Source organism: Cyprinus carpio, chromosome B3 (assembly GCF_018340385.1).
Source record: "Cyprinus carpio isolate SPL01 chromosome B3, ASM1834038v1, whole genome shotgun sequence".
Classification (NCBI taxonomy): domain Eukaryota; kingdom Metazoa; phylum Chordata; class Actinopteri; order Cypriniformes; family Cyprinidae; genus Cyprinus; species Cyprinus carpio.
Window position 1 is genome coordinate 9992751 of NC_056599.1, and position 23744 is coordinate 10016494.

General features: G+C 36.6%; 2 protein-coding genes across 3 annotated transcripts; one reads left to right on the forward strand and one right to left on the reverse strand.

Annotated features, from left to right (window-relative positions):
* Positions 1–1675: 1675 nt before the first annotated feature.
* LOC109111966 lies at positions 1676–8552 on the reverse strand. The gene is made up of 12 exons (XM_042721359.1): positions 8447–8552; positions 8312–8355; positions 8244–8279; positions 7491–7603; positions 7326–7387; positions 6743–7232; positions 6069–6122; positions 5365–5443; positions 4565–4744; positions 4299–4380; positions 2736–2923; positions 1676–2007 (listed from the first exon to the last, which is right to left on the reverse strand). Exons 1-12 carry the CDS (start codon positions 8550–8552, stop codon positions 1882–1884), a joined length of 1560 nt encoding a protein of 519 aa, XP_042577293.1. The 3' UTR covers positions 1676–1881.
* On the forward strand, positions 8233–23228 carry cfap70 (cilia and flagella associated protein 70). Of its 2 annotated transcripts, none has more exons than XM_042719581.1 (26): positions 8233–8619; positions 9165–9348; positions 11145–11243; positions 11331–11416; positions 11508–11687; positions 12397–12579; positions 12661–12755; positions 12839–12932; positions 13979–14113; positions 15319–15468; positions 16538–16612; positions 16722–16813; positions 16901–16961; positions 17169–17363; positions 18603–18734; positions 18892–19017; positions 20186–20319; positions 20396–20511; positions 20657–20851; positions 20928–21076; positions 21292–21444; positions 21521–21682; positions 21761–21850; positions 22512–22613; positions 22909–22956; positions 23041–23228. In XM_042719581.1, exons 1-26 carry the CDS (start codon positions 8551–8553, stop codon positions 23119–23121), a joined length of 3186 nt encoding a protein of 1061 aa, XP_042575515.1. In that variant the 5' UTR covers positions 8233–8550; the 3' UTR covers positions 23122–23228. The 2 variants fall into 2 exon arrangements, with proteins under 2 accessions (XP_042575515.1, XP_042575517.1); XM_042719583.1 differs by having other exon boundaries at positions 11331–11395.
* The last annotated feature ends 516 nt before the right edge of the window (positions 23229–23744 follow it).

Below are 23744 nucleotides of genomic sequence, written 5' to 3' on the forward strand. Positions count from 1 at the left end.
TATGGCAACTGATGCAGAGTAGACACACCAGATATTGACTACAATCTGTCTCCAGAGTGTTTAGATGTTCATTTTACGTAACTGCATTGGTGTAAACACAACTTTTGTTTGTTTTTATAAACTAAAGGACGAGTCTAAATGACTTTCTGCTCTAACAGACGTCATGCCACAGATTCAGACCTTTTTCGCCTCCCAATAAATTTTTTTCTGCCACAGGAAAAACAAAAAAAGTAAAAAAGATAGCAAATTTTTAATCTGATAATTGTGACTTTTTTGTGTTTTTTTTTTCCTCAGAATTGCAAAGTTCTGCATTTATTTCTTGCAGTTTTGAGAAGGGGAAAAGATCTGAGTTCTGAGATATAAACTCAAACAGAAAAAAAGTCAAACAACCTTACACAAGTAACATAATGAAGTTTTAAAGTAGAACGACTGAAAAATTATTTTCTTGTAAAATATACTCCAACAATCTTATTGCTAAGTATTAGTTAATTCCTTCTGTAAATTCATATATATATATATATATTATTTTTAGTAAACATGGGACCGATATTATAATAAGTTCAAACAGGACACAATTTAAGTTCATTTACACTGAAGTGAATTGGGCACCGAGATAAACATTAAAATATACACAGGTTTTTCAGAAATATTGCATCAAAACATACTAATCTTATTGAAAAATACTAATATCTGTGCGAAGTTACATGCAATTATTAAATTCCTTTCCTGACCATGTAACTTTCACATTATGCTATATGTACACCGTTAAAGACTCTAAATTTTATGTTTACTTGCTGCATTTAAATTTTTCAGTTGGCTTGATTAAATTATATCAACTTTTAATACAGACTTTAGACAGGTTAGATGCCATATTCAATTTAAAGCAGATGAAAATGAGTCTGTGTGAGACAGACTTGCAGTCTTCACATAATATTCACAACCCACAACTTTCAAAACCGTTTTACGGCTTTTGTCTACTTTTTTATTTTTTAATTTTAAGAAAGACATTTTATCAACTGAACAATCGTTCTGTTGTTAAACAACAGTACAATCCACTGAAAACACTGTATTTTTATCCCTCACGGCCTCATTTACATTCCTGTCAAAAATGAAGTATGGTGTTACGCTGACTAAAGTGTGTACTTGAACCAGCAAAAATTTTTTCAATGCAACAATCCACATAAAACCTTGAGTTCTGGCCTCCGAAATCTACAAGGTTACCAGACTAGACTGTTTGCATAGATTCAAATCCAAACACAGGAACTGCGTCAGTAACACCTACAACTCTAGATTCAGATGATTTAGACACTTCGCTCAAATAACACACATTTTTATACGTACGACGTGGCTCTAGAGTGTTTAGATGTTCGTTATAAGTAATTGCATTGCTGTAAACACAACTTTTGTTTGTTTTCATAAACTGAAGGATGAGTCTAAATGACTTTCTGTCCTAACAGACGTCATGCCACACATGCTGTCAATAGCGGCTCTGGCAGACATTCAGAACACATCACCCTCTGCTGGCACAACCACAGCACCGCAGGGTTCAGCGGGACACGTGCTACTCCTATTCAAAAGATGCCAGTGGTTTGGCGCATTGAGTAATGAATTCAAACAGGAGGAACTCATCAGAGAGCCAAATAATATGTCATGAAATGAAATCCTGACTCATGGATCCTGAGAGACATCAGCTGGAAGCTTTATTTGAGTTTCTTAGCAGCAGCTGCACTCTCCAGTCACGTGACCGATTGTTCAACATCTGAGCCAAATGCACACACAGAACATGCGTACGGTTTGCTTTGCGTCAGTTCGCAGGAAAACCTCCCTACCGTGCTTCCGGGAATTCAGTCCACTGACCCTGAAATACAATCTTGTTTTTGCTCAGTCTGACTCCGAATCCAAAACCAGAGATGGGAACTGAACCCCTCCCTCCGCCAGCAGCGAGTACAAGCCCCGCAGAACCACGGGACGAGAGCTCCAGTAAGACGCAAGGCTATCGGACATCGCCTAAAAACAGAAAACACGGCAACATTTGATTACTGCTCTGCTGTCTGTCTACCCAGAAAGCATACAGTGCACGCCACAAGGTTATTAAATTCAGAATGAAACTGAAACCATAAACCATTACATGAAATAAAATAAACATGGACTGAAATAAAGTAAAATATATAACAAAAAGATATAATATATAACAAAATATTTTATTTCAACAAGCAGCTTAAGTAACATTTCACATTTTAATTTAGTTTTAAAACATTAAATCCGTGATGCACTAAAACTATTAAAACTAAAACTGAAGTAAAAAAAAAAAAAACATTGTTATAGGAAAAATATGTTATATTTATATATAAAATATTTATATTTTATACATATACATAATAAATATACACATTACACACACATATAGTTTGTAAACAAACTTATTTCGAATGTGATTAATCGTTTTGTAGCCCTACTATTTATATTTCATCGCAACTTTAATTCTAACCGTTTTACGTGTTAAATAAGACAACAAGTACAGGATCCATGCAGTGTATTGTGGGACTTACAAATGACGGATAAATGCAACGCTGCCTTAAATTCCATCCAAAATAATGCATCTCACAGAAGAATAATTTTATGACTGCTGTCTAGCTAGTCAGCTCACCTCGGTTTAAAACAGAAGCTGATGAAAATAAAACAAGAAGAAAACGCTACCTCCTGAATTTAAGAAAGAAAGACAAAGTATGTTAAACCTGCTGAAGACGAACGGCCTGCTGAAGTTGTTCTACTCTGAGCCTTTGGCTTTCCAGCTCTCTCAGTTCAGCCTCACTGCTGTACGACAGGACGGGCGGCAGGCAGGAACGGGCCGGGTCGCCCCATTCACCTCTCCTCCGGACGGGACACAAAGCTCCAGAGATCCTCATATCCCATCTCTCCCAGTCTGAGAAACACAGGGCAGTCCTGCATTAGAACTACATCCAGTTTATCAACCCGTATGATCCGGATCAAGCTGTACGAACAGCACAGTGAACCAAATTCACAACTAGACTGCAAAATCTGTAATAAGATTTTATATATTAGAATATATTAATATATTTTAGAATATTTTTATGTATTATAAGTAATCTTCTTAATAATACTTTAATGATACCAAAAGCCAAGAATAAGGCATAACATGGAAAATCAGCAAGCACCTAAAGTACATTAATTGCTTTCCCAAGAACTGTCGTATATTGATCCCTCCGGGGTCGGGGAATGGAGGATGACATTTCAAAATTAAAAACCATGTGAGAGGCTTTGAGATTTTACCGGTTAAATCCTAAGGTAACACTTCAAAATAAATTAAAAAACTATACCCGTTAACGACGTTGAGAAAGGGATGGGAATTTTGTCTTCTTGGATAAATGGACGGTGTATCCACTTGTAGAAATCGTGAATGAATTTGTGATACTGGGCACAGAGCAGACACAACTGGCCGTGTTTAATGGAGAGTGAACAGATTACAGGCTACTGACACCACATTAGACCCAAAATAGCCTGAAGATGAAGGGTGTGTTAGACTGAGCTCAGAAAATACAGCAAGCTTGTGATCACTACAAATACCACGAGAACATACAGAATACTATACCGGGGCTAGTTGTCACACACAAAAAAAAAGGTTTTGTATGTTGGTGTCCTTAAATTAAAATATTCAGTTTATCATGAAGTAAAACTGCTATTATCTGTTGGTTCAGACAAGAATCCACTATACTGTATAAAAAAGGCAAATTTGAACTAGAAGGTTTAATTGTGATAAATGGATTTTTCATGAATGTCAGGTTGGGACAAGCTGATACATGTTAAATAAAATTGCAGTTTAATTAATATTTAAATAAAATCTAAAATATCATGAAATCATGATTTAATATTAACATTTAAATTATTCTTAATATTATATTTTTTGTATAAACATTATATTTATCAAAAATAATAATAAATAAATACAATTACATTCTATAAATTAAATGTTTTAATTACATTTTCTGCTGGTAAAAAATGGTTAAACATTTTGTAATATTTAATATTTGTTTTGTGCTTTATAATTGTTTCACATGTAAATATAGCTGAGAAGCTATTAAATAACCTAGAACTGTGACTCCTTACCTGATTACATAATCTTCTACTGAGGCATGTTGGGACAAAAGGTCAATGTGTGTTTAATAAATCTTTAACACACTATTTTTTTTGTGTGTGTGTGTAAATTTGCAATAGTCATTAAGCAAATGAATAACATCACAAGCAAGGAACCTTGACATGAAAATTAGATTATAAAGTACCTTTCTTCCGATGGTCAGCACACGTAATAAGTTCTGCCGTCATCCTCTCCAAACCCCCCCAACAACCCAAATTACCCATAACCTAACTCACCTAAGACACACACAAAAAAAAAAAAAAAACACATATATATCTTGGTCTCTATCTACTCTAAATGAGCTTCCTGATTCTGAAGCATCCTGTGACTAATGGCTAGATGACAGTGTTATCCTTGGAAGGATCCTTATTGCCCAGTTGCTCATTTCTCAGCCCCCTACTTCCACCCTCACACTTCTGTCTTCCTGCAGCCCTCCATCTTTCTGCCCCGGGCGCGCGTACCTGACTCTGAGTCCTTCTGGGCCTGTAGCTCAGCATTTAAGCAGTGCGTCAGGTCAAGACAGCGCTGTGTAAGCACGTCCAGCTCTGCTGTGATATCAGCAGGACATACAGAAGGCAATTCGGACGGGAACTGATACAGCAGCAGCTCAGGAACATACATCAACAAAATACTACAAGATTTTAGTCAGATGTCGTGTTTAAAGGAACAGTCCACCCAGAAATGGAAATTTACTCACCCTCAAGCCATCTAAGATCTAGATAAGTTTGCTTCTTCCTCAGAACAGATTTGGAGAAATGTAGCATTACATCACTTGCTCACCAGTGGATCCTCTGCAGTGAATGGGTGCCGTCAGAATGAGAGTCCAAGCAGCTGATAAAAACATCACAATAATCCACACCACCAGTCCATCAGTTAACATTTGTGCTGTGAAAAAAGACATGTTTGATGGACTGGATTGGTGTTTTTTTCGCTTCAAAAAGACATTGATGGACTGTGGAGTATTGTGATGTTTTTATCAGCTGTTTTGGACTCTCATTCTGACGGCACCCATTCACTGCAGAGGATCCACAGTGAGCAAGTGATGTAATGCTACATTTCTCCAAATCTGTTCTGAGGAAGAAGCAAACTCATGTACTTCTCATCTTGGAAGGCTTGAGGGTCCACACCAACAGGAGTAATGATGATTGCACGGACACACTGATCATGTCTGAGGTGATACCGATCAACCACAACTGAGCTGAAAAGGATACAGTGTCTCGCAGTCTCTCTGTGAATTTGGTTCTCTCTGGTACTGGCTTTGATTGCTGGGTTAACACTTTCTTCCACAATCTGAAAGAAAAATTATTTTTTTTTTCTCACAACAATAAGTGTAATTTATTGTTCTGCATATATTTATATATTATAAGAAATACGTTGTGTTCAATGCAAGTAAAGCTCTATCAATAAGTGAAAACAACTGAAGTCAGTGGAGCAAGGCGTTTACTTGAACCACTTACATGAAGTCTTCCTTACAAATGTGTTATTTGAGTTACGATGCTTTCTAAATCATAACCTGGCACCATAACTACTCTTCTAGGTATAGTAGTTAAACCTCTGCTTTACATCATTTGATGTTCAGATTTTTCTCAGTTTAAAAATATGTGTATCATGTGAAAAAAAAAAAAGATTTACTTGCTTTACATCTTCATAACAAGACTAAAAATATGGATGTTTCACAGACGAGGTAAGCAAAGTGATTTCTATTACACTAGTTTCATGTTAAAATACAGTAAACCGTATTTTAATGTTTGCCTTGTTTCATTAACATCCATTGTAAGTGCCTTATTATAATATGATTTTAAAGTATGAATTATTTACTAATTAATGTTATGCCTCAAACGCTACCGAAAGTGCTCAGCAGCTTGTAGTGAACCAACAATATTCCTTCAATTTTTAAAGACAATTTCAGACTGACCGCTCCTGTTTTGTTCTCTGTGCTCGCCAAGCTGGTAACAAAGGGGATGGTATCCTACAACAACAACAAAAACAAAGAAAAGCCTTAAAGCTACATTTGAAAATATTCCATATTTATACAACAATAATTTGAAAATATTCCATATTTATACAACAATAACACATATATGGTAGATTTTTACATTTTTTAAAAATGTACTGTATTTGATAAAAAATGTAGTAAAAACAGTATTATTGTAAAATTTTAAAATAACTTCTCTATATAATTATGCATTAAAATGTAATTTATTCCTGTGATGCAAAGCTGAATTTTCAGCATCATTCATCCAGTCTTCAGTGTCACATGATCCTTCAGAAATCATTCAGATATGCTGATTTGATGATCAAGAAACATTAGCCTACTTATTTTTTATCAATGTTGAAAACAGTTATTCTGCTTGACATTTTCTTGTAGGATTCTTTGATGAATAGAAAGTTCAAATGAACAACGTTTTTTTAAAATATCAATCTTATATAACATTATAAATGTCTTTACTGTCACTTTTGATCAGTTTAATGCATACTCCTCGCTGAATAAAAGTATTAATTTCTTTTAAAAATGTGGTGTATGCATTTGATTAAAAATTACTTTCGTATGTTCACAAAACAAAGATGACTAACTGATCATAAACATACCATTGCTCCTTAGACCGCACGCTTCCTGTTGAGACTTCCCCATCTTTACCGGATGCTGACACTTCTTGGCAGGAGACTAAAGGGGAATTATCTTCAGCGTTTGTGGCTTTGACACACATCTTTTGTTGGGATCGTGTGGAAGAGATCTTCGCTGAAGCGCTCTTTGAGACTGACGGCCTTCCGTTGACCACCGGATGAGCAGTCGGTCCCTTCCGGACCAGAACCGGCCGCGTCCAGGGGCCCCCGTGGGTCACATTCCCTCCGGCCCGTCTCTGATGAATGGGTTTTTTGCACGTCTCAGACAGAGGGACAGATTTCACCAGTTTTCTTTTATCCTCCTCTTTAACGGTATAATTAAAGAGTGCTTTATTTTTTCTCTCATTAGGGCGAAGTTCTTTATGAGCCTCAGATGTGCTGCGGATTTTCAGTGCTTTTTTTAAAACCTGCTCCAACAATTCAATCTCTTGTTTTTCTCCGGGCAGAAGATCTGCTTTAGGAGGCAGAAACAAAGATCGGATGTGTAATTTATGATGTGGGATGATATGACGGATAAATATAAACAGATGAATGATTTTCCTCTAACCGGCTTCAGTTCCGATGGCTGCTGCAGTCTCCAGCTCACTGGTTTCTGTCACACGCGTTCTCCTGCAAAAAAATATGCCATAAATTAAGCTTTTCTAAATAAATTTGCACTTTTTAAAAACACAGGAACATTATAACAACAAGACAACCACTTAGATCACCGCACATGGAGCGTAAAATCTCCTTGCACTGTCGGACATTTTCAGTGAGTCTTGATTCTTCAGCTTTGCACATCTTGACCGCTTCGTCAACAGCATGAAGAAGAGACATGCTCAGTATCTGGGAAAAATACACAATAAGCAAGATTTTAGGTAAACTTGTTTACGTATGTTTTTTAATTATAAACTAATTATAGACACCATATTAATCACCTTTTAGCTTTTATTGTAACTCACTTAAACAGTCACATAAACACTGCCGTTCAAAAGTTTGGGATCCGTGAGATTTAGTCTCTTATGCTCATTGTGAAATATTATTTCAATTTGTAATATTGGGTTTCTGTTTTAACACACTTTAAAATGTAATGTATTCCTGTGATCAAACTGTATTTTCAGCATCATGTCTCCAGTGTCACATGATCCTTCAGAAATCATTCTGATATGCTCATTTATTATCAGTGTTGAAACTGTTGCGCTGCTTAATATTTTTTGGGAACCTGTGATACTTTTTTTAGGAGAAGTCTAAAGGATTCTAGCCTTGATGAGCAAGAAACTTCATTAAAAAATCATCTTGATCCCAAACTTTTGAAAGGCAGTGTACATGCAGACGGTTTTGAAGCACAAATGACACGAAGTTCAGTTAGAAATCCACTAAAGCGTACTAAAGAGTGCGTACTAAAGTACACTAAGTCTACATCCAGTCAGTATAAGGTTATATTCATGAAGATTCAAGACTCTTATCAGGGAGTGATTCAAGTTACCCGCCAGGAAGCGCACGCTAGCGTCCGAAAACACAGCTTTCACTTTCCGTCACCCATCCTTTATGTACCTCCAGCTCGTTGGGGGATTTAAATGAATCGTATGTAACAGAGACTGTCAAAATAAAGTCGGAAAACGGAAAATTTAGCATCAAACTTCCGTGCGCTGCGTGTACGCAGCTCGACTTCTCACGACGCCAACTCACGTGGTATCGCGAGATCGACGCGGCGCGTCGTTTCTATGGAAACAAGTGAGCGCTGAGCAACACAGTTGTCTAGAGTTGAGGAGAAAGTCGTTTCGTTTGTCAACATGGAGAATCACAGAGAGTTTGGGAGAGCTGTGCCGGTGCAGATCACTGTTCTGTCGGGGAATCATTTGGTAGGAAGTCACTAAAATCATTAGAAGCTTTACAATCAATTATTGCCTCATTCTATCGAATAATGGTGAGCATAACCGGGGCTAGTTGTCACACGAGGAACGGCTATAACTGTGGAGTTTTACATTCTTGCTGTTTATAGCTAACGTTATATGGTTTAAAACACTACGTTAAACACTGTCTTGATTTGAGAAGAAACTGACTTTCAAAAAGCATGAGAAATAATATTCACTGAAGTGAACAGTGTGACAACTTGCCCCGGTCTCCACTACAACTGTTGCTACAATAAAACTGTGGCGATGTAAAACAAACTTGGCTTGACTTTTAAAAAGTAAATGTATAAATATACTAAACATTAGAGAGATACTTAAAGCCTCTTGCACTGTTTGAATGTGAATATTAATTTATTATGCTGATGTTACAGTAGTAAGAATATAGCTGCAGTAGTGTGGCATTCTCGCACTAGTACATTAATATAATACAGTGTTGGCTGTTGTGTGTTTTGGTATTGTAAGTTAATTGTTACCCTCGTCTGTGATTATTTCAGAGGGGCAGTAGGACTGATTCGTGTCTCAGTTTTGTTCGGGTGGAGTTTAATGGATGTGTGCTTGGAGACTCACAAAAACTGGACGTCCCTGTGGACAAAGATGTGGTTTACAGCTTCACCTGCAGCTTTGAGTGCTCGGAGGGGGCACATACACTGGACGATGTGGCTCATAAACCTGTCATACGTGAGGATTTTTGTCTCGTTTTCTGGTACAAATATCTAAACATTCTTAAACCAAGCTACATTTACGTGAGGGGCAAAATGACTTCTCGTTTCTAATAAAAATAAAAATAAAATGAAGTGTTTTTAATACAGTATACTCACTTTTGATAATTTTTTTTTTCAGACAGTTTTTTAAACACTTTTTAAGAGATTTCTTAAGTCATTTTGCTTCTTAAGCAAATGCATCCTCGAGTAAGAAATTTTAGATATTTATAATGGAAAATTCCTTGTTCAAGCTCTTGTTCTGTCCAGGCTAGACTATTGCAACGCTCTCTTGGCAGGTCTTCCAGCCAGTTCTATCAAGCCTTTACAATTAATCCAGAACGCGGCAGCAAGATTAACTTTTAATGAGCCGAAAAGAATACAAGTCACACCTCTGTTTATCAATTTTCACTGGCTACCAATAGCTGCTCGCATTAAAATTCAAGGCATTGATGTTTGCATACAAAACCACCACTGGCTCTGCACCCCTTTATCTAAATTCATTACTTCAGACTTATGTGCCCTCTAGAAGCTTGCGTTCTGCAAGTGAACATCGCTTGATTGTGCCATCCCAAAGAAGCACAAAGTCACTTTTCCGGAATTTTAAATTAAATGTTCCCTAATGGTGGAATGACCTGCCCAACTCAATCCGAGCAGCTGAGTCCTTAGCCATTTTTAAGAATCGGCTTAAAACACATCTCTTCCCATCTTTATTTGACCCTCTAACTTTTTCACTCACTACTCTAATTCTATTTATAAAAAAAAAAAAAAAAAAATTAACTACCTTTTTAATCTTTTTGTATTCCATCTATTTTCTTTTCATTTATTATACAATTATAAAAAAGACCTCTAACACTAGCTTGCTCTATTCTTTTTCTATTCTATCTGTTTTCTTTTTATTTATTATATTATTTAAAAGCCCTTGCTTTATATACAGTATAGTTGACTTAGGGCTGCACAATTAATCACATTTCTAATCGCGATTACAATTATGGATGCCACAATTACGTAACAGTTCAAAGCGGCAATTAATCGTTCGAAATCCACTTATGTTATTCTGCATGCTTAAGATGCATTTTTTTCTTTCTACATGTTATCTTAAGGGGTTTTCCCATTATTTAAATTTTAGTTTTAGTATAACATTATTACGGAGCCCCCCACATGCCATGCAAGAAAAAATAAATAAATTGTGCGCACGATTTACTAATTCATTCCCTCAATGTACTAAAACGTGCACACGATTACTATTGCATTCCCTCGATTTGCTAAATCGTGCGCACGATTTTTAAATCGAGTGAATGAAATAGTAAATCGAGGGATCGCAATAGTAATCGTGTGCACATTTTAGTACATTGAGGGAATGAATGAATAAATCATGCACATGATGTAGCCTGCTATTTTTTCCTGCATGTCATGTGCGAGGCGCTGTACATTATAATACCATTCATATTTTTACTTTTTTATAATTTAAATAAGAAACCAATCCGATATATAGTTGACATTTGAGGCTTAATACTATAGAAAAGCACTAAAAGTTTTTCCGTTAGAGTGTTTTCAGCTTGTTTATTTTCATATAAAAATACGGCATGCAGTTATACAATGGTATAAACATCTTTCAATGTAAATTGTGATAATCGTAATTAATAATCGCAATTACAATTTCAACTGAATAATCGATAATTCTGATTTTTGTCGTAATTGTGCAGCCCTAAGTTGACTTGATTTTAAATGTTAAATTGTTCATGGTTAAATGTAAACAGAAATGTGTATTCTCAGTAACAGTGTTCGAGATCTTACCAAAAGAGAAAAAACAAAAAGAGGAGAAAACCACTGTACTAGGACAAGCCGTCGTGGATCTACTGCCGCTGCTGCGAGGTTTTACTCATTTGATTCAAACGTTACACATTTGAAGGCACTTTTTATGGATTCTCATATTCGTGAGGTTTGATATCTTTATTCTAGGTCAGTGTAGTTTCTCATCCACCGTGCTTCTTCACGCGGTGCCCGGATCACCGGCAGACGTTGCTGTACATGAGGATGGCGTAAAAGTAAAGACAATGTTCATAACCACATTTTTACACCACTACATATGTACTAAAGATATTTGGTTATGTATTTTGTTTGTATTTCTATGCACAGTCCACACTCGATGTGATGGTGCATGTTCCCGAGCCGTTGCTCTCTGATGCCCAGCGCTCTGACTCTAATGTGCTGATGGTCACTGTGGAGACGGCGTATTCTGTTCCTGACGTCTGGAATCCTGCCTCCACACCTCCATCCCACTATATAGCTGCCCTGCAGATGCCCGTCTCAGCCACAGTGAGAGACAAGTGTTTGTTTTTTATTGTGTTTTTGATCAAATAAATGCATGCTTGCTGAAAATATGTTTTTTTTTTCTTTTTCAAAAACATAAAAAGATTGAAATCATTCCAAACGGTTGACTGATTGTGTTTCAATTAGTGCTGTCAAGCGATTAATCACAATTAATCGCATCCAAAATAAAAGTGTTTGTTTACATAATATATGTGTGTGTACTGTGTATATTTATTATGTATATATAAATACACACACATGCATTTATATATTTAAGAAAAAATATCTTACGTTTATATATTAAATATATTTATATATAATATAAATTATATGAATATAAATACCGGTAAATACATGTTAATACATGTAAATATTTGCAAAATATATACTGTATGTGTGTGTATTTATACGTACATAATAAATATGCACAGTACACACAGATATATTATGTTAATAAAAACTTTTATTTTAGATGCGATTATTCGCGATTAATAGTTTGACAGCACTAAAAATAATTTAAATACTTTTCAGATTTTTTCAACTAATACATTGCTTAAGTTGTTCATATAGCAAGTGCCAAAAAAATTAAAAAAGTCATTTAAAAATTGAAAGCGTTAACATAAATAGATATATGCAAAATATATTTATGTCTAAAATAATAATTTGCAATAATTACAAATAAAAAGTCTTACATTGTTTATTCATCGTTTTACAGAAAGAGCAAGTCTTGTTATTCTCCAATGGCGTCTTAAAAATGGGTGGTGAGAAGGAGCCAGTGCCAAGATCCAAAAAGTGGCCCTTGGGGTCTCTTCTCGCACCAGGGGCCGAGGTCATTCAGGGCCTTTATATTGATGCAGAACCCACAGACATGGATCACGGAGACCTTACTGACATAGAGGTGACTCGAGCCATTAATAGACGCTTCAGTGATGGATGTGGAAGGAATATGTCACCACATTGATCTGTTTGTGTGCTATAGGACAAGGATTTCAGAGCAGACGCAGAGTGTAACCAGAAAAGAGTGAGCTGGGATACAGCACGTCGTTGCTTTATTGATGCGGGAGGTGTGGCCTGGTGAGTAAACACTTTTAATCAATGCACTCACTACTGTGTCCTGAAATTCATGTGCTCCAATCACGGCTTCCTATTTTTCTCAGTCTTTCCCGCAGGATTGCAGAATGTAGATTGTGGCCTGTTGAGATCATGAAGGCCATACAGACGGCACCAACCAAAGGTGGGAAGACAAGACAGGTGAGAAGCATCCTGAACTTTAACAGATAAGGCATAGTTCACCCAAAAATTAAAATTTGCTGAAAATGTACCCTCACCTTCAGCTCATCCAAGAAGTAGATGAGTAGATGCGTTCACCTGCGTGCTTGAGAAGTGTGATAAGATTCAAATATGTGATCCTAATTGAATAATTTAGAGAAACAGCCACTTTAAAATGCTATGGAGAAAGTTGAACAGTAGCTAAAAAAAGGCAAATAAACTGAAAAGACTAATGAAAAGAGGAGAAAAAAGTCTAGAACCAGCACTAACATATATACTCATGACCACCTTTACTAGAATTTATCACGTTTTATTGTAGGCTTATTTATTGTGTAAAATTTAGTCTAACTTCTTGTAGAGTTTATATTAGATAATCTGTTAAAGATTTTATTACAACTGCGGCATGTTGTAGCTATTGGTTCTAAATGTCCAGGCGGTTGTTTCTTCATAACAATTGCTATATTGATTAATAAACATCGACATTCTTTCAAACTATAGCCTATAAGTGCCTAAATAATATAAAATACATTATATATATATTTACTGCAAGTTACTTTATTGCAGTTATGTTATTAACCAACTTTACATAGATGATAGCACAAAAGACCACTTCACAAAAATAAGTATATTTAGCAAACAATCAAATAAATAAACCTTGTGAGTGAGCATGACCCGGGATGCTTCTAAAACAGTTTACACCCCCAATGTTCAAACCAAAACTATGCCCGTGGTTTGTACTCTTTGTTACTTCTATCAGCTGTTTGGACTCTCATTCTGACGGCACCCATTCACTGCAGAGGATCCGTTGCTGAGCAAGTGATGTAAAGCTACATTTCTCCAAATCTGTTTAAATTCATCTGCAGCTTGAATGGCCTGAGAGTGAGTAAATTCTCAGCAAATGTTCATTTTTGGGTGAACTATTCTGTTAAGATGGCACTCAAAACCCAAAACAAGACGGCAATAAATTTAGATTCCATTATTGTGCTTGCCTATAGATAAACCACAAGTATTGCTTTGGTGTGTTGTAGGGGGAGGATGAGGTACAGATCTCATTCCATGGAGTGGTTTACATGGATCTGGTGCCGTTGTTGTACCCTGGAGTGCGGCGTATACACGGGGTGTACAGAATCTACCCGTTTTATGAGTCTGATCTGCTGAATAAGGTGAGTGAATATCAGTCACATCCACATGAAACGAATCATGCTTCAAATCAAGATCAGAGGTGACACCACTGAATTAAACTCTGACACTTTCAGATCAATGCAAAAAAAAAAAAAAAAATTATTATATAAAATGACTCTTGAGTCTTTTTTTTAAAAATTAAAATTAAGTTTGTGTTTAAAACAAGAAAAATATCTGCTCCCAGGGTTAGAAAAATAACCTTCATTTAATTTAACTTTAAAAATAACTTTAAACGCTCACATTTTTATTAGAAAGATACATATTATAAAACGGATAGTTCCGGTCCTTGATTCTGATTGGTTGAGCCGTGTTCGAAGCTGTTGTAAATTACTCTACAAACATACACCTTTGTTTACATTTGTGTGTTGCTCGGAAACCACTTTGTTAGAACCACAAGTTTTTCTGAGGAACTAAATTGTTTGGCAGAAAATAATGTTTTTATTAATATCATTACCCTTTATTTGTTTTATTTTGTGAAATCTTACTCGTATATGGAATATCCGTTTTATAACCATTCGTACCTAACAACGCCCCTTAGCTGTTATAAATTCACTGTAAACCACAGCTTCTCGGGGCTTATTTCTTCAATATGCTAAGTAATTTTACTTTTCAACATCTCAAGTAAATGTACCTTGATTTAATAATGTTTAGATAGTTGTACTGGAAAATAAGATAAAAATAGTATTGATTAAGAAGATCATTTTTGCTGTGATGAAGCTAATGTCTCCAGTATCATTTTAAGTGGTAAAATTAAATTAATTTTAAATTTGGCTTCTTGCCATGGTTGCCTCTGTCTTTCTCTGTTGTGGTTTAAAAGCCAATTAATATTCAGTAACATTATGGACTGAGCTGAAAACAAGATTTGAACTAAACTGAGCTGGATAATGGCACTAGTGATGTGGTTATTGACCTGAATCGAGCTGAATAATGACACTATTGACTTCTGTAATTTATTTCGTAATAGATTTTACATTAATAACACTGTGGTTTTCTTATTTATTATTATGAAGCTGCTTTGAAACCATCAGTATTGTGTATATTAATACTACAAATGTGACTTGACTAGTTTTACACCATAAAAAAAATGAATAGTGCTTTGATCGATATTTTCAAATGGTCAAAAAAAAGACATACTATCTTAAGACTGATTGTTTGAGAGCGAATCTTATCTTCTGTGCTGTTCCAGACTCAGAGGACCTACAGTGTTTTGAAGGAGATCAGCAAAGCCCCGGCAGCACTGGGCCGAAATCGAGCCAATTCCTCTGTCAACTCCTTAAAGGCTTTTCAGAGTAGAACCATGGAGAACCAAAGAGGAAACAACGATGTTTCCAAAAAGGTAAAGAAAAGAAATCACAAGTCAGATCTTGTTAATATCCTAATTACTTATCCTAATTACTATCCTAATTATCCTAATTTCATCTTAATACGTATTTGGAGATGGTACTGTGTTACGTCAGTGTTATTTATCATTCACTGCAGAAAATGATTTTCTTATAGACTTTTTGTCTAATATCTACATATATGCACACAAATCATATACGTTTTTACTCAAATGAGACCTGATAGAGTCAATGGGTTAAGATCCTTTGGATTCTGATGCCATCTCTTCCCCTTTCCGTGCTGCAATGGGGCTCGTTTTCGATATCGATATTTCCCCCTAATTAAATCCGGATCTGTGGCTGAGAGACGCTTCCCAAACCAATTAGCTGTAATAGCAGCAGATTGGCGGGTGAATCATCTCCTTTGCTCATCTGCCCCTCCCTGACGCCCCGTGGCTCCGCAGCAGATGGAGAGAGGCGAGGAACACACAGCCGCTCCACCAACTGAGCATCTGACGCCGCAGCTGCCCGCAAGACAAATAACAGCCGCTCAGCCAATGCACACAAACACACACACCTTTCTCAGAGTCCCAGAAGAGATGATGCTCAGATGTGTTTCGGTTAAATCAGCCATGTCAGTGGAGAAAGACAAGATCGATTATGTGATCTTGAGAGACTTTGATGAAAAACTTTGTATTGAGATCTCTGACTCATGTTGGCAAAACTGAGCGCTGTTTGAAACATTGAAATTAAAAATATGTTTTTTTTTATAATGTCTATTTACTCTAATTAGACTCTATGTATTCTAATTGCTGTCTGAATTAAAATGGCAAAAGAAAAGTATTTATTTGAAGTAGAAATATTTTGTAACATTTAATGTCATGTTAATTTCATGTGTCCTTGTTGATTAAATGTATTAATTTCTTTCAAAAATAATTACTGACCCCAAACTTTTGAACAGTAGCGTACATCACATTACGCAAGTAAAATAGGTTTTGAATGCCGTTTCATGTTTATTTTAATACACACAAAACATTTTATATGTAAATAAGTTTGGATCTACTAACTGATGTTGTCTTTCTACAGCCGGACTCGCAGGGAAAATGTGCTCAGACTGACAGCGTGTCTGGACTGGAGCCTCAGCTGAACACTGAGGGACAGGTCAGTTCAGCTGTCAATCACATATTAAAATGAAGAAGTGAAATATGAATACACTCTTGGTAAGGTATGATTTTCACCTTTTTTCTTTAAACTTTTCTTAACGTCTCAGATGTACGCCGATTCAAGATCGTACATTATTATTGAAATTGCTGTGGAAAAGCCACTGGCTCCAAAGAGACCACCGGAGGAGCTGGCCAAACGGTAATAGGAAAGAGTTTCATTCAAATTCAGAGCACTGCGTTGTCCTCAGATATGATGCTTAATGTGAACTGATTCTGTCTGCCACAGGGTGATGGAGCTGGTTCCTCCCAGACCTCCACTGCCTCGACGGCCAGCAGGAGCAGAAAGAGTAAAAACAACATGTGTTTTCTCCTTTTTCTCACCACTTCTGTCATTTATTTTTTGCTCACAGTCAGATCTGTGGGAACTCTTTTTTCTATGACAATTTATACTATCATAGCATAACAGAATGGCTGAAACATACTATGCAATGCCTTGGTCGTACCGAATTATAAATAAGAATAAAATGACTAATAAATGTGCTTGATATTCTCAGGCAGTACAGGAATACCAGTCTCAGATAGCGAGTGTGGCCGCTCAGGTGTTGGATCAGTACCAGCAGCTGTTCGGGGCAGCGTTTCTGCCGGGTGGGAGACCTCTGGACCCAGTCCTGCAGGAACAGCGTAAAAACCAGCTTCTCGGAGAGCTCAACTACTCTGGGAAATACTTTGCCTTCAAGGAACAGATGAAGGTCAGTCAGGTTAAATGTGTTTTTGAAGTCCATTTGCAAGGTTACTTGCAACAAAACAGTCATAATTTGATATTTCATAATTCCTTCGTAAAATATCGTCTAGATCTCTTTACTACAGCTACCACCCTTCCCATTCTCTTCACTGTGTTCTCAATATGCTTTGACCATGACAATTTATTATCCAGGGAGATACCCAATAGTTTTGCTTCCTTAACTTGCTGAATAATTGTTTTATTTATATATAATTTCAGCTCCGGTTTGGACCGTAGATAATAATTAGACCCAAATACTATACTCTTTGTTTTAGATGTATTTCGTATCAACTTGTTTTTTTTTAAAATCCACTTTTCTATACTCTCCAACTCCTCATTCAAAATAGCCGTCAATTCAACCGACGTTTGTGCAGATGCATAAACTGTTGTATCGTCTGCATACATTGTTAATTTAGCACTTCTTAATACCAGATATAAATCCAATACAAAAATGGTCCCAAACAGCTCCCTTGTGGAACTCCACATTCAATTCCCCTTCTATCCGAATAACTTCTGTTTAAAAAAAACTCTCTGTGATATATTATCCAAATAACTTTCCATCCAAGCAATTACTGATGGTCTAAATCTATAACTCTCCCAATTTTTCCAAAAGAAGCTTATGATGTATAAAGTCAAATGCAGCTATAAAATCTAATACGACTGCTCCACATATCCTTTTTTATCCAACCCTCGACCTGTGTAAGATCGAAACGTTGCAAGGACATGGTTAATATAGTCCATGTGACATCAGGGGTTCAACCGCTGTTTAACAAAGCTACGAGAATACTTTTTGTGTGCAAAGAAAACAAAAATAATGACTTAATTAAACAATTCTTCTCCTCATCCTGTCTGCAGCAGTGCACCGTCATTGTGGAAAGACTATTACGATGCATGCGCTTGCTTCCGCATCATGTAAACAACGCATGCGCGTGTTGACACATATGCTTGTTAACGTAAGCAGTAACGCCACGTGCATGCGTTGTGTCAGATTTTATCAAAAATATCTTAACTAATTAGTGTTCTGAAGATGAACGAAGGTCTTATGGGTTTGTAACAACATGAGGGTTTGTCTTTAATTTTTGCGTGTACTATCCCTTTAATTGTCAATAACAACACTGACTGTTTTGGACTTCTAACGTTGTTCTGGTTCATACTCTTGTTTATCAGAGCACATATGTAAATGAGCTCCTGATGTTGTATGTGGCAGTACTCTGTGGTGCGGATCGTAAGAGAGAAGATGTTGAGGACAGAGGCTTTCTCAGACCCTGAACAGCTGCAAGCGTTCCTGAGTCAGTTATACGTGTTCCTGGTGGACGAGATGCATGCTACTCTTAATAAGGTGATGCCTCAAAAAAAAAAAAAAAATTCTGTTATTTGTTAGGGGAAGTGTTACTGTTACTAATACTGAGGCTTATTGTTCTGAACAAACCTTTAACCTTTATTATTAAGCGCTGGGTCTTTATTAGTGTGTGTGTTTTTTTCATGCACTGCTTCAGACTCTGTCAGTGGACTCTCAGGACGCTCATCAGGAGCCTGTCCTGAGCTGTGCTCAACTCAAACACTTCGCCAGAGAGGCCGAACTCAACACGGACTACCAGCTGGCAGCACAGTACTATCAGGAGGTGAAGCATTACAGCTCTTCTGCTGCTTTAACATACTATCATACTAGACTCCCTCTCTCTATATATGTATATTTAAATAGTGATATTATTTTAATGACATTTGTATTACTGTAATGGGAAAAATTAAAGATATATTATTTAATAAAAGTAAATAAAGTACGATATACTGTATGCATATATTATGGCAGTTTTTTCTATAATGCATTTAATATATGCTGATTTATTCATTCAGAATAGTGAAAATTCAAAACAAGACAAAAAACACTCAAAAGCTAAACTCCCGGATGAATTAATGAGAAATGGTGTGGTGATAATAATGCACTCATAATAGCAAAAATGATGCATTTTTCAAAAGATCAAATGGGCTTTGCAAATCTAAAATCTGTTTGCGTTTTACAGTGTTTAGGGTGAATTGTAAATTCCATAATTCGTTTATGAACCATTAAACAACATGTCTGGGTCATATTCCACCCACAAATGAAAACAAAGCAATAAAAGATGACATTTATGCTGAAATAAACAAGCTATTTTAGCAACATTAAACGTTGGCATAGTGACATCATTCTATGACAATTAAGTACCCCACTCTCATTATTGTAATGTGAAAAATACTGATGTATTATTTAAAATACAGTAAGTCTTCACATTTACATTTTTTAGAAGACACTTTTATCACTTATTTATTAGATTCAAGATTCAAGATTTTTATTCGTCACATACATGATTATATAGAGAATATATAACCGGCAGTGAAATGTGAGTATTTTTTTTCAAGATACATTTTTTTTTTCTAAATTAACTAAATTAAGTATAATATATATACATAATGTTATAATTTGCTGTGCTCTCTTTTATTTATGCTGATTTAAAAAGCAAACAAACACTGTGTTACAGTAAAGAGAATGATAGCCATAATGAGAAGTACAAAATAATAAGTACAAAACCACTCAAATGTCCCTGGATATTACTGTAATGTAAATTGCAATCACACGGGCATTTCAAGCATGAATGCACAATATTTTGTGAAAAATGAAGGATGTAATTATAGTATCTCATGCATATACAATGAATTCCTTTGAAATGGCATGTTCTAATGACAGCGTGCTATTTCAAACTCATCATTTGTGACATGCCAGTATCATTGGATGTGAGTCACGTCTCTCTGTAGTGTTTGATTCAAGAGCGCAGCGAGCCGTCCCACTGGTGTGATTACGGAGCGTTCCACATGCTGACCGCTGACCACCTGAAGGCAGAGGAGTGCTTTCAACAGGCCTTATCCATCCAGCAAACACACATACCAAGGTCAGCAGACACAAATGACTCACACTAGGTTTCTAAACGAGTGCTTTGACTCATTTTTCTGTTGTGTTCGCTGCAGTTTGCTCATGTGCGGCGTGCTGTCAGAGATGAACGGACGCTATGAGGACGCCGAGACCTTCTTTGAAAGGGCGACTTGTGTGGAGCCCAACAATGTGGTCGCCTGGGCTTTGTTTGGTGAGGACAGATTACACAGAACATAAATATGCTGCAATAAATATACTTCATTCATTTACGTTTATTTTACTCTGACTGCAACAGGATATCATTTTAATCTTTTTTACATTTTATTTTTCAAAATGATGTAAATGTGTGTCCTCAGGTATATTCTGCCAGACTCAGGAGAAGTTCATAGAGGCAGAAATGGCTTTTCGGGAAGCCAATAAGCAGCTTAATGCAGTCCTGCAGAATGAATCCGCATCTAGACCAGAAATAAGCTCAGAGACTCAGCCTGGTCAGAAGAAGGAGCAGAATGATGAAAGCAGTGAGACTCCAGCTGGAAACACAGAGGAGACAGGTGACCGCCTCATGTCCTTCTGCTCTGTGACAAAAACTTTTCATTCATAGCTGATCTGGGATCATTTGCTTTACAGATGAAGGTGATGCTGTACATGAAGAAGACCAGCCACAGAACGACCAGGAGAGCAAACAGGAAGTACAACACCAAATTCCCCCAACCAGCGTCCAAACCACTATCTACATGGAGACAGTGTGGATTCTCCTGCAGAACTACGCATTACAGGTCACGGCAGTTACATTAAAGGAGACATTTGTTTTCACCTGAGATCTACTTAGAAGGTTTCTTGCACCAAAGACAGCCATAATTTAGTGTTTTATGGCTATTTTGACCCTTTGTTGAAAAGGCCGTTTTTGCTTCTTTATGTAAATGACTTACATTACACTTAAATAAGTCTCATCAAGCCTGAAGTTAATGCTGGATTGTGTTGGTGTCCTCAGATGGCCCAGCGTGCTCTGGCTCTCGAGCTGCTGTCTCCAGACAGAGGCACCATCAGCTCATATCACCTCGCTCTCGCTAAACTACACCTGCTGAGAGGAGAACACGACAGCGCCGAGGCCAGCCTGAAGGAGGCGCTGACCGACAACTTCCAGGTCTGCATCTTTCCATGACCTTTCTACAGATTTGATTTGAGAAGCACTTCAAATACATTATTTCGCCTCCTCACAGAATCCCGACATATGGGCCCTGTGGGGTCACTTGCATTACGAGAAGGGCGATTACTTTCATGCTCAGAGCTGCTATGAGCGGACGCTGGATTCTGTGCTGGACGCCTCAGACACACACTCCATCTACCTTCGCTTGGGCTCCATCTATCTGCAGAAAGGAGAAGTGAGTACAGATCAGCTGCTTTGGAATATTTTTAGTTTCAATAAAGCAGTTTTCATGTCTGCTTCATTCCCTCTGTAGTATGAAAAAGCCAAACCTGTATTCCTGCGTGCCTGCAAACGCTCGCCGTCGTGTCTTACTTGGCTCAGACTGGGAATCGCCTGCTATAGAGTGAGTACAAACCCATAATGGATTTAGAAGAGCTGGACGTCTCTGGCTTGTAGCTTCTCAGCGTAAGCAGAAGAGCTTTGCTGGAGCCACAGTAGAAGGAGAGTCTGTGATTGGTTGAATATTCCTGCTCTTATTGTGAAGATACATGTCAATACATCAAATTCATATGAATATCAGTTGTTACTCTATATCTGCAACAATGTCTCAGTAAGATGATATTGAAATGCTTAGTTTTATGATCAAAGCTCTGTAGTTTTATAGCATATAATACAAGGATGATTGACAGATGATTAAATAAACATTCCTAACAAGCTTGAGAATCATATCTGATGCATTTTAACAGGATTTTTCTAAAGAATGATGATAATCAAGCTAAGTTGTTTCAGTCCAGTAAGTGTTCATCTTGAAATATTACCAACAACATAAACGTTATTCTCATGTTTACGTTATAAAAATCAGTAGAGACACAATCAAGCAAAAAGACAGGTTTTGACAAATATACAAAAAGGCCTTTTACTTGCTAAAAAAGTATAAACTATTTCAGCAAGGTTTTAAACAAGTTTTTGAAGAAATTTGCATACCCAAATATGATGCAGTAGGCTCTAGGGTTAGTTGTCTTGGCTTGTTGTTGTTATGTGCATTTAAATGTGCTGTTGATCAGCTGGAGGAGCTGACTGAGGCTGAAGAGGCGCTGACCGAAGCCAACGCACTCAATAACAGGAATCCAGAGGTGTGGGGTTACCTGTCGCTAGTCTGTTTACGGGTAAGTGTCTGACAAATGCATTCGGACCGTTTTCTCCCATTTATTCCCTTCTTTCTTTACACTTCTTCACACAAAAATGAAAAAATCATTTACCCTCCCTCAATGTCATTCTAAGCCTGTATGAGTTTCTGTCTTCTGTGGAACACAAAAGAAGATATTTTGAAGAATGTTGGTAACCAAATCTATTAACTTCCATATTATTGACATCATTATGAAATGAAACTGTTCGTTTACACAGTTCTTTCAGCATTTCAACAGAAGCATTATTTTGACTGTAGTTTTGACTTCCTTTCAGACTGGCAGAAAACTAGAGGCAGAGCAGTCATATAAATATGCCCTAAAGGTTTGTACTGCTTAATGTCAATGTGTTTGTGAAGTCTGTGCTATCAAAATATAATTCTGACCTCTTATAAGTTTGGTTTTTTAGATGAATTTGCAAGAGGAGTCCCTTCTAGAGGAGATTCACGAGCTGCAGTCACGTGTTGGGTTTGGGAACCCTTCCTTCTGATCCGTCTTATCCACATTAATGTCATTTTCAACAATAAAACGGTTCATTGTTTAATCCTAATGATTAAAAAAAGGTGTAAATGATAATAAAATATGATTTTAACCATAGTCAGCTATGGTCTTTTTCTGTTTGTTTTTGTTTTGGCCTTCACATTTAAAGTTCACACCAAAGATAACAATGATAACAATAAATAAACAATATACAGTAATAATATTAATCGTTTTAACTCTCTGAGAACGGGCAAGTCCACACCACAGCTATGATAATAAAATATGAATCACTTTCAGATCAGTTATTTCCAACTAATAAACGATAAAAACACTGACAGCCAATCAGAATCTATCAGACTTTAAAGAGTGTTATCTGTGTCTGTTCAGGGACCAAACAAAAACACAACATAATTACTAAAACGTCACATAAAATTAAAGTGAAAACAGGAAATATATTTATTTTAATTATATTTACAAAAATATATTGCTGATGCTAAAAAATACTGCACCTGCTAGTGTGGACACCAATATAGTTATCGCTATAATTTTCGAGCCTTTTTACATTAGGTTGTAAAAATTTACACATTTATGCTCAAACCAGAATGACAACGATCAAACTGATTGTTTGAAATT

Coding starts and splice junctions, on each gene's coding strand:
- cfap70 (XM_042719581.1), top strand. CDS start 8,551: ATGGAGAATCACAGAGAGTTTGGGAGAGCTGTGCCGGTGCAGATCACT. Junction 12,580..12,660: donor GAGACCTTACTGACATAGAG/GTGACTCGAGCC, acceptor TGTGTGCTATAG/GACAAGGATTTCAGAGCAGA. Junction 19,018..20,185: donor CAGCACAGTACTATCAGGAG/GTGAAGCATTAC, acceptor GTCTCTCTGTAG/TGTTTGATTCAAGAGCGCAG.
- LOC109111966 (XM_042721359.1), bottom strand. CDS start 8,552: ATGTTGACAAACGAAACGACTTTCTCCTCAACTCTAGACAACTGTGTT. Junction 8,356..8,446: donor CGTCGATCTCGCGATACCAC/GTGAGTTGGCGT, acceptor TTATTTTGACAG/TCTCTGTTACATACGATTCA. Junction 8,280..8,311: donor AATCCCCCAACGAGCTGGAG/GTACATAAAGGA, acceptor GGAAAGTGAAAG/CTGTGTTTTCGGACGCTAGC.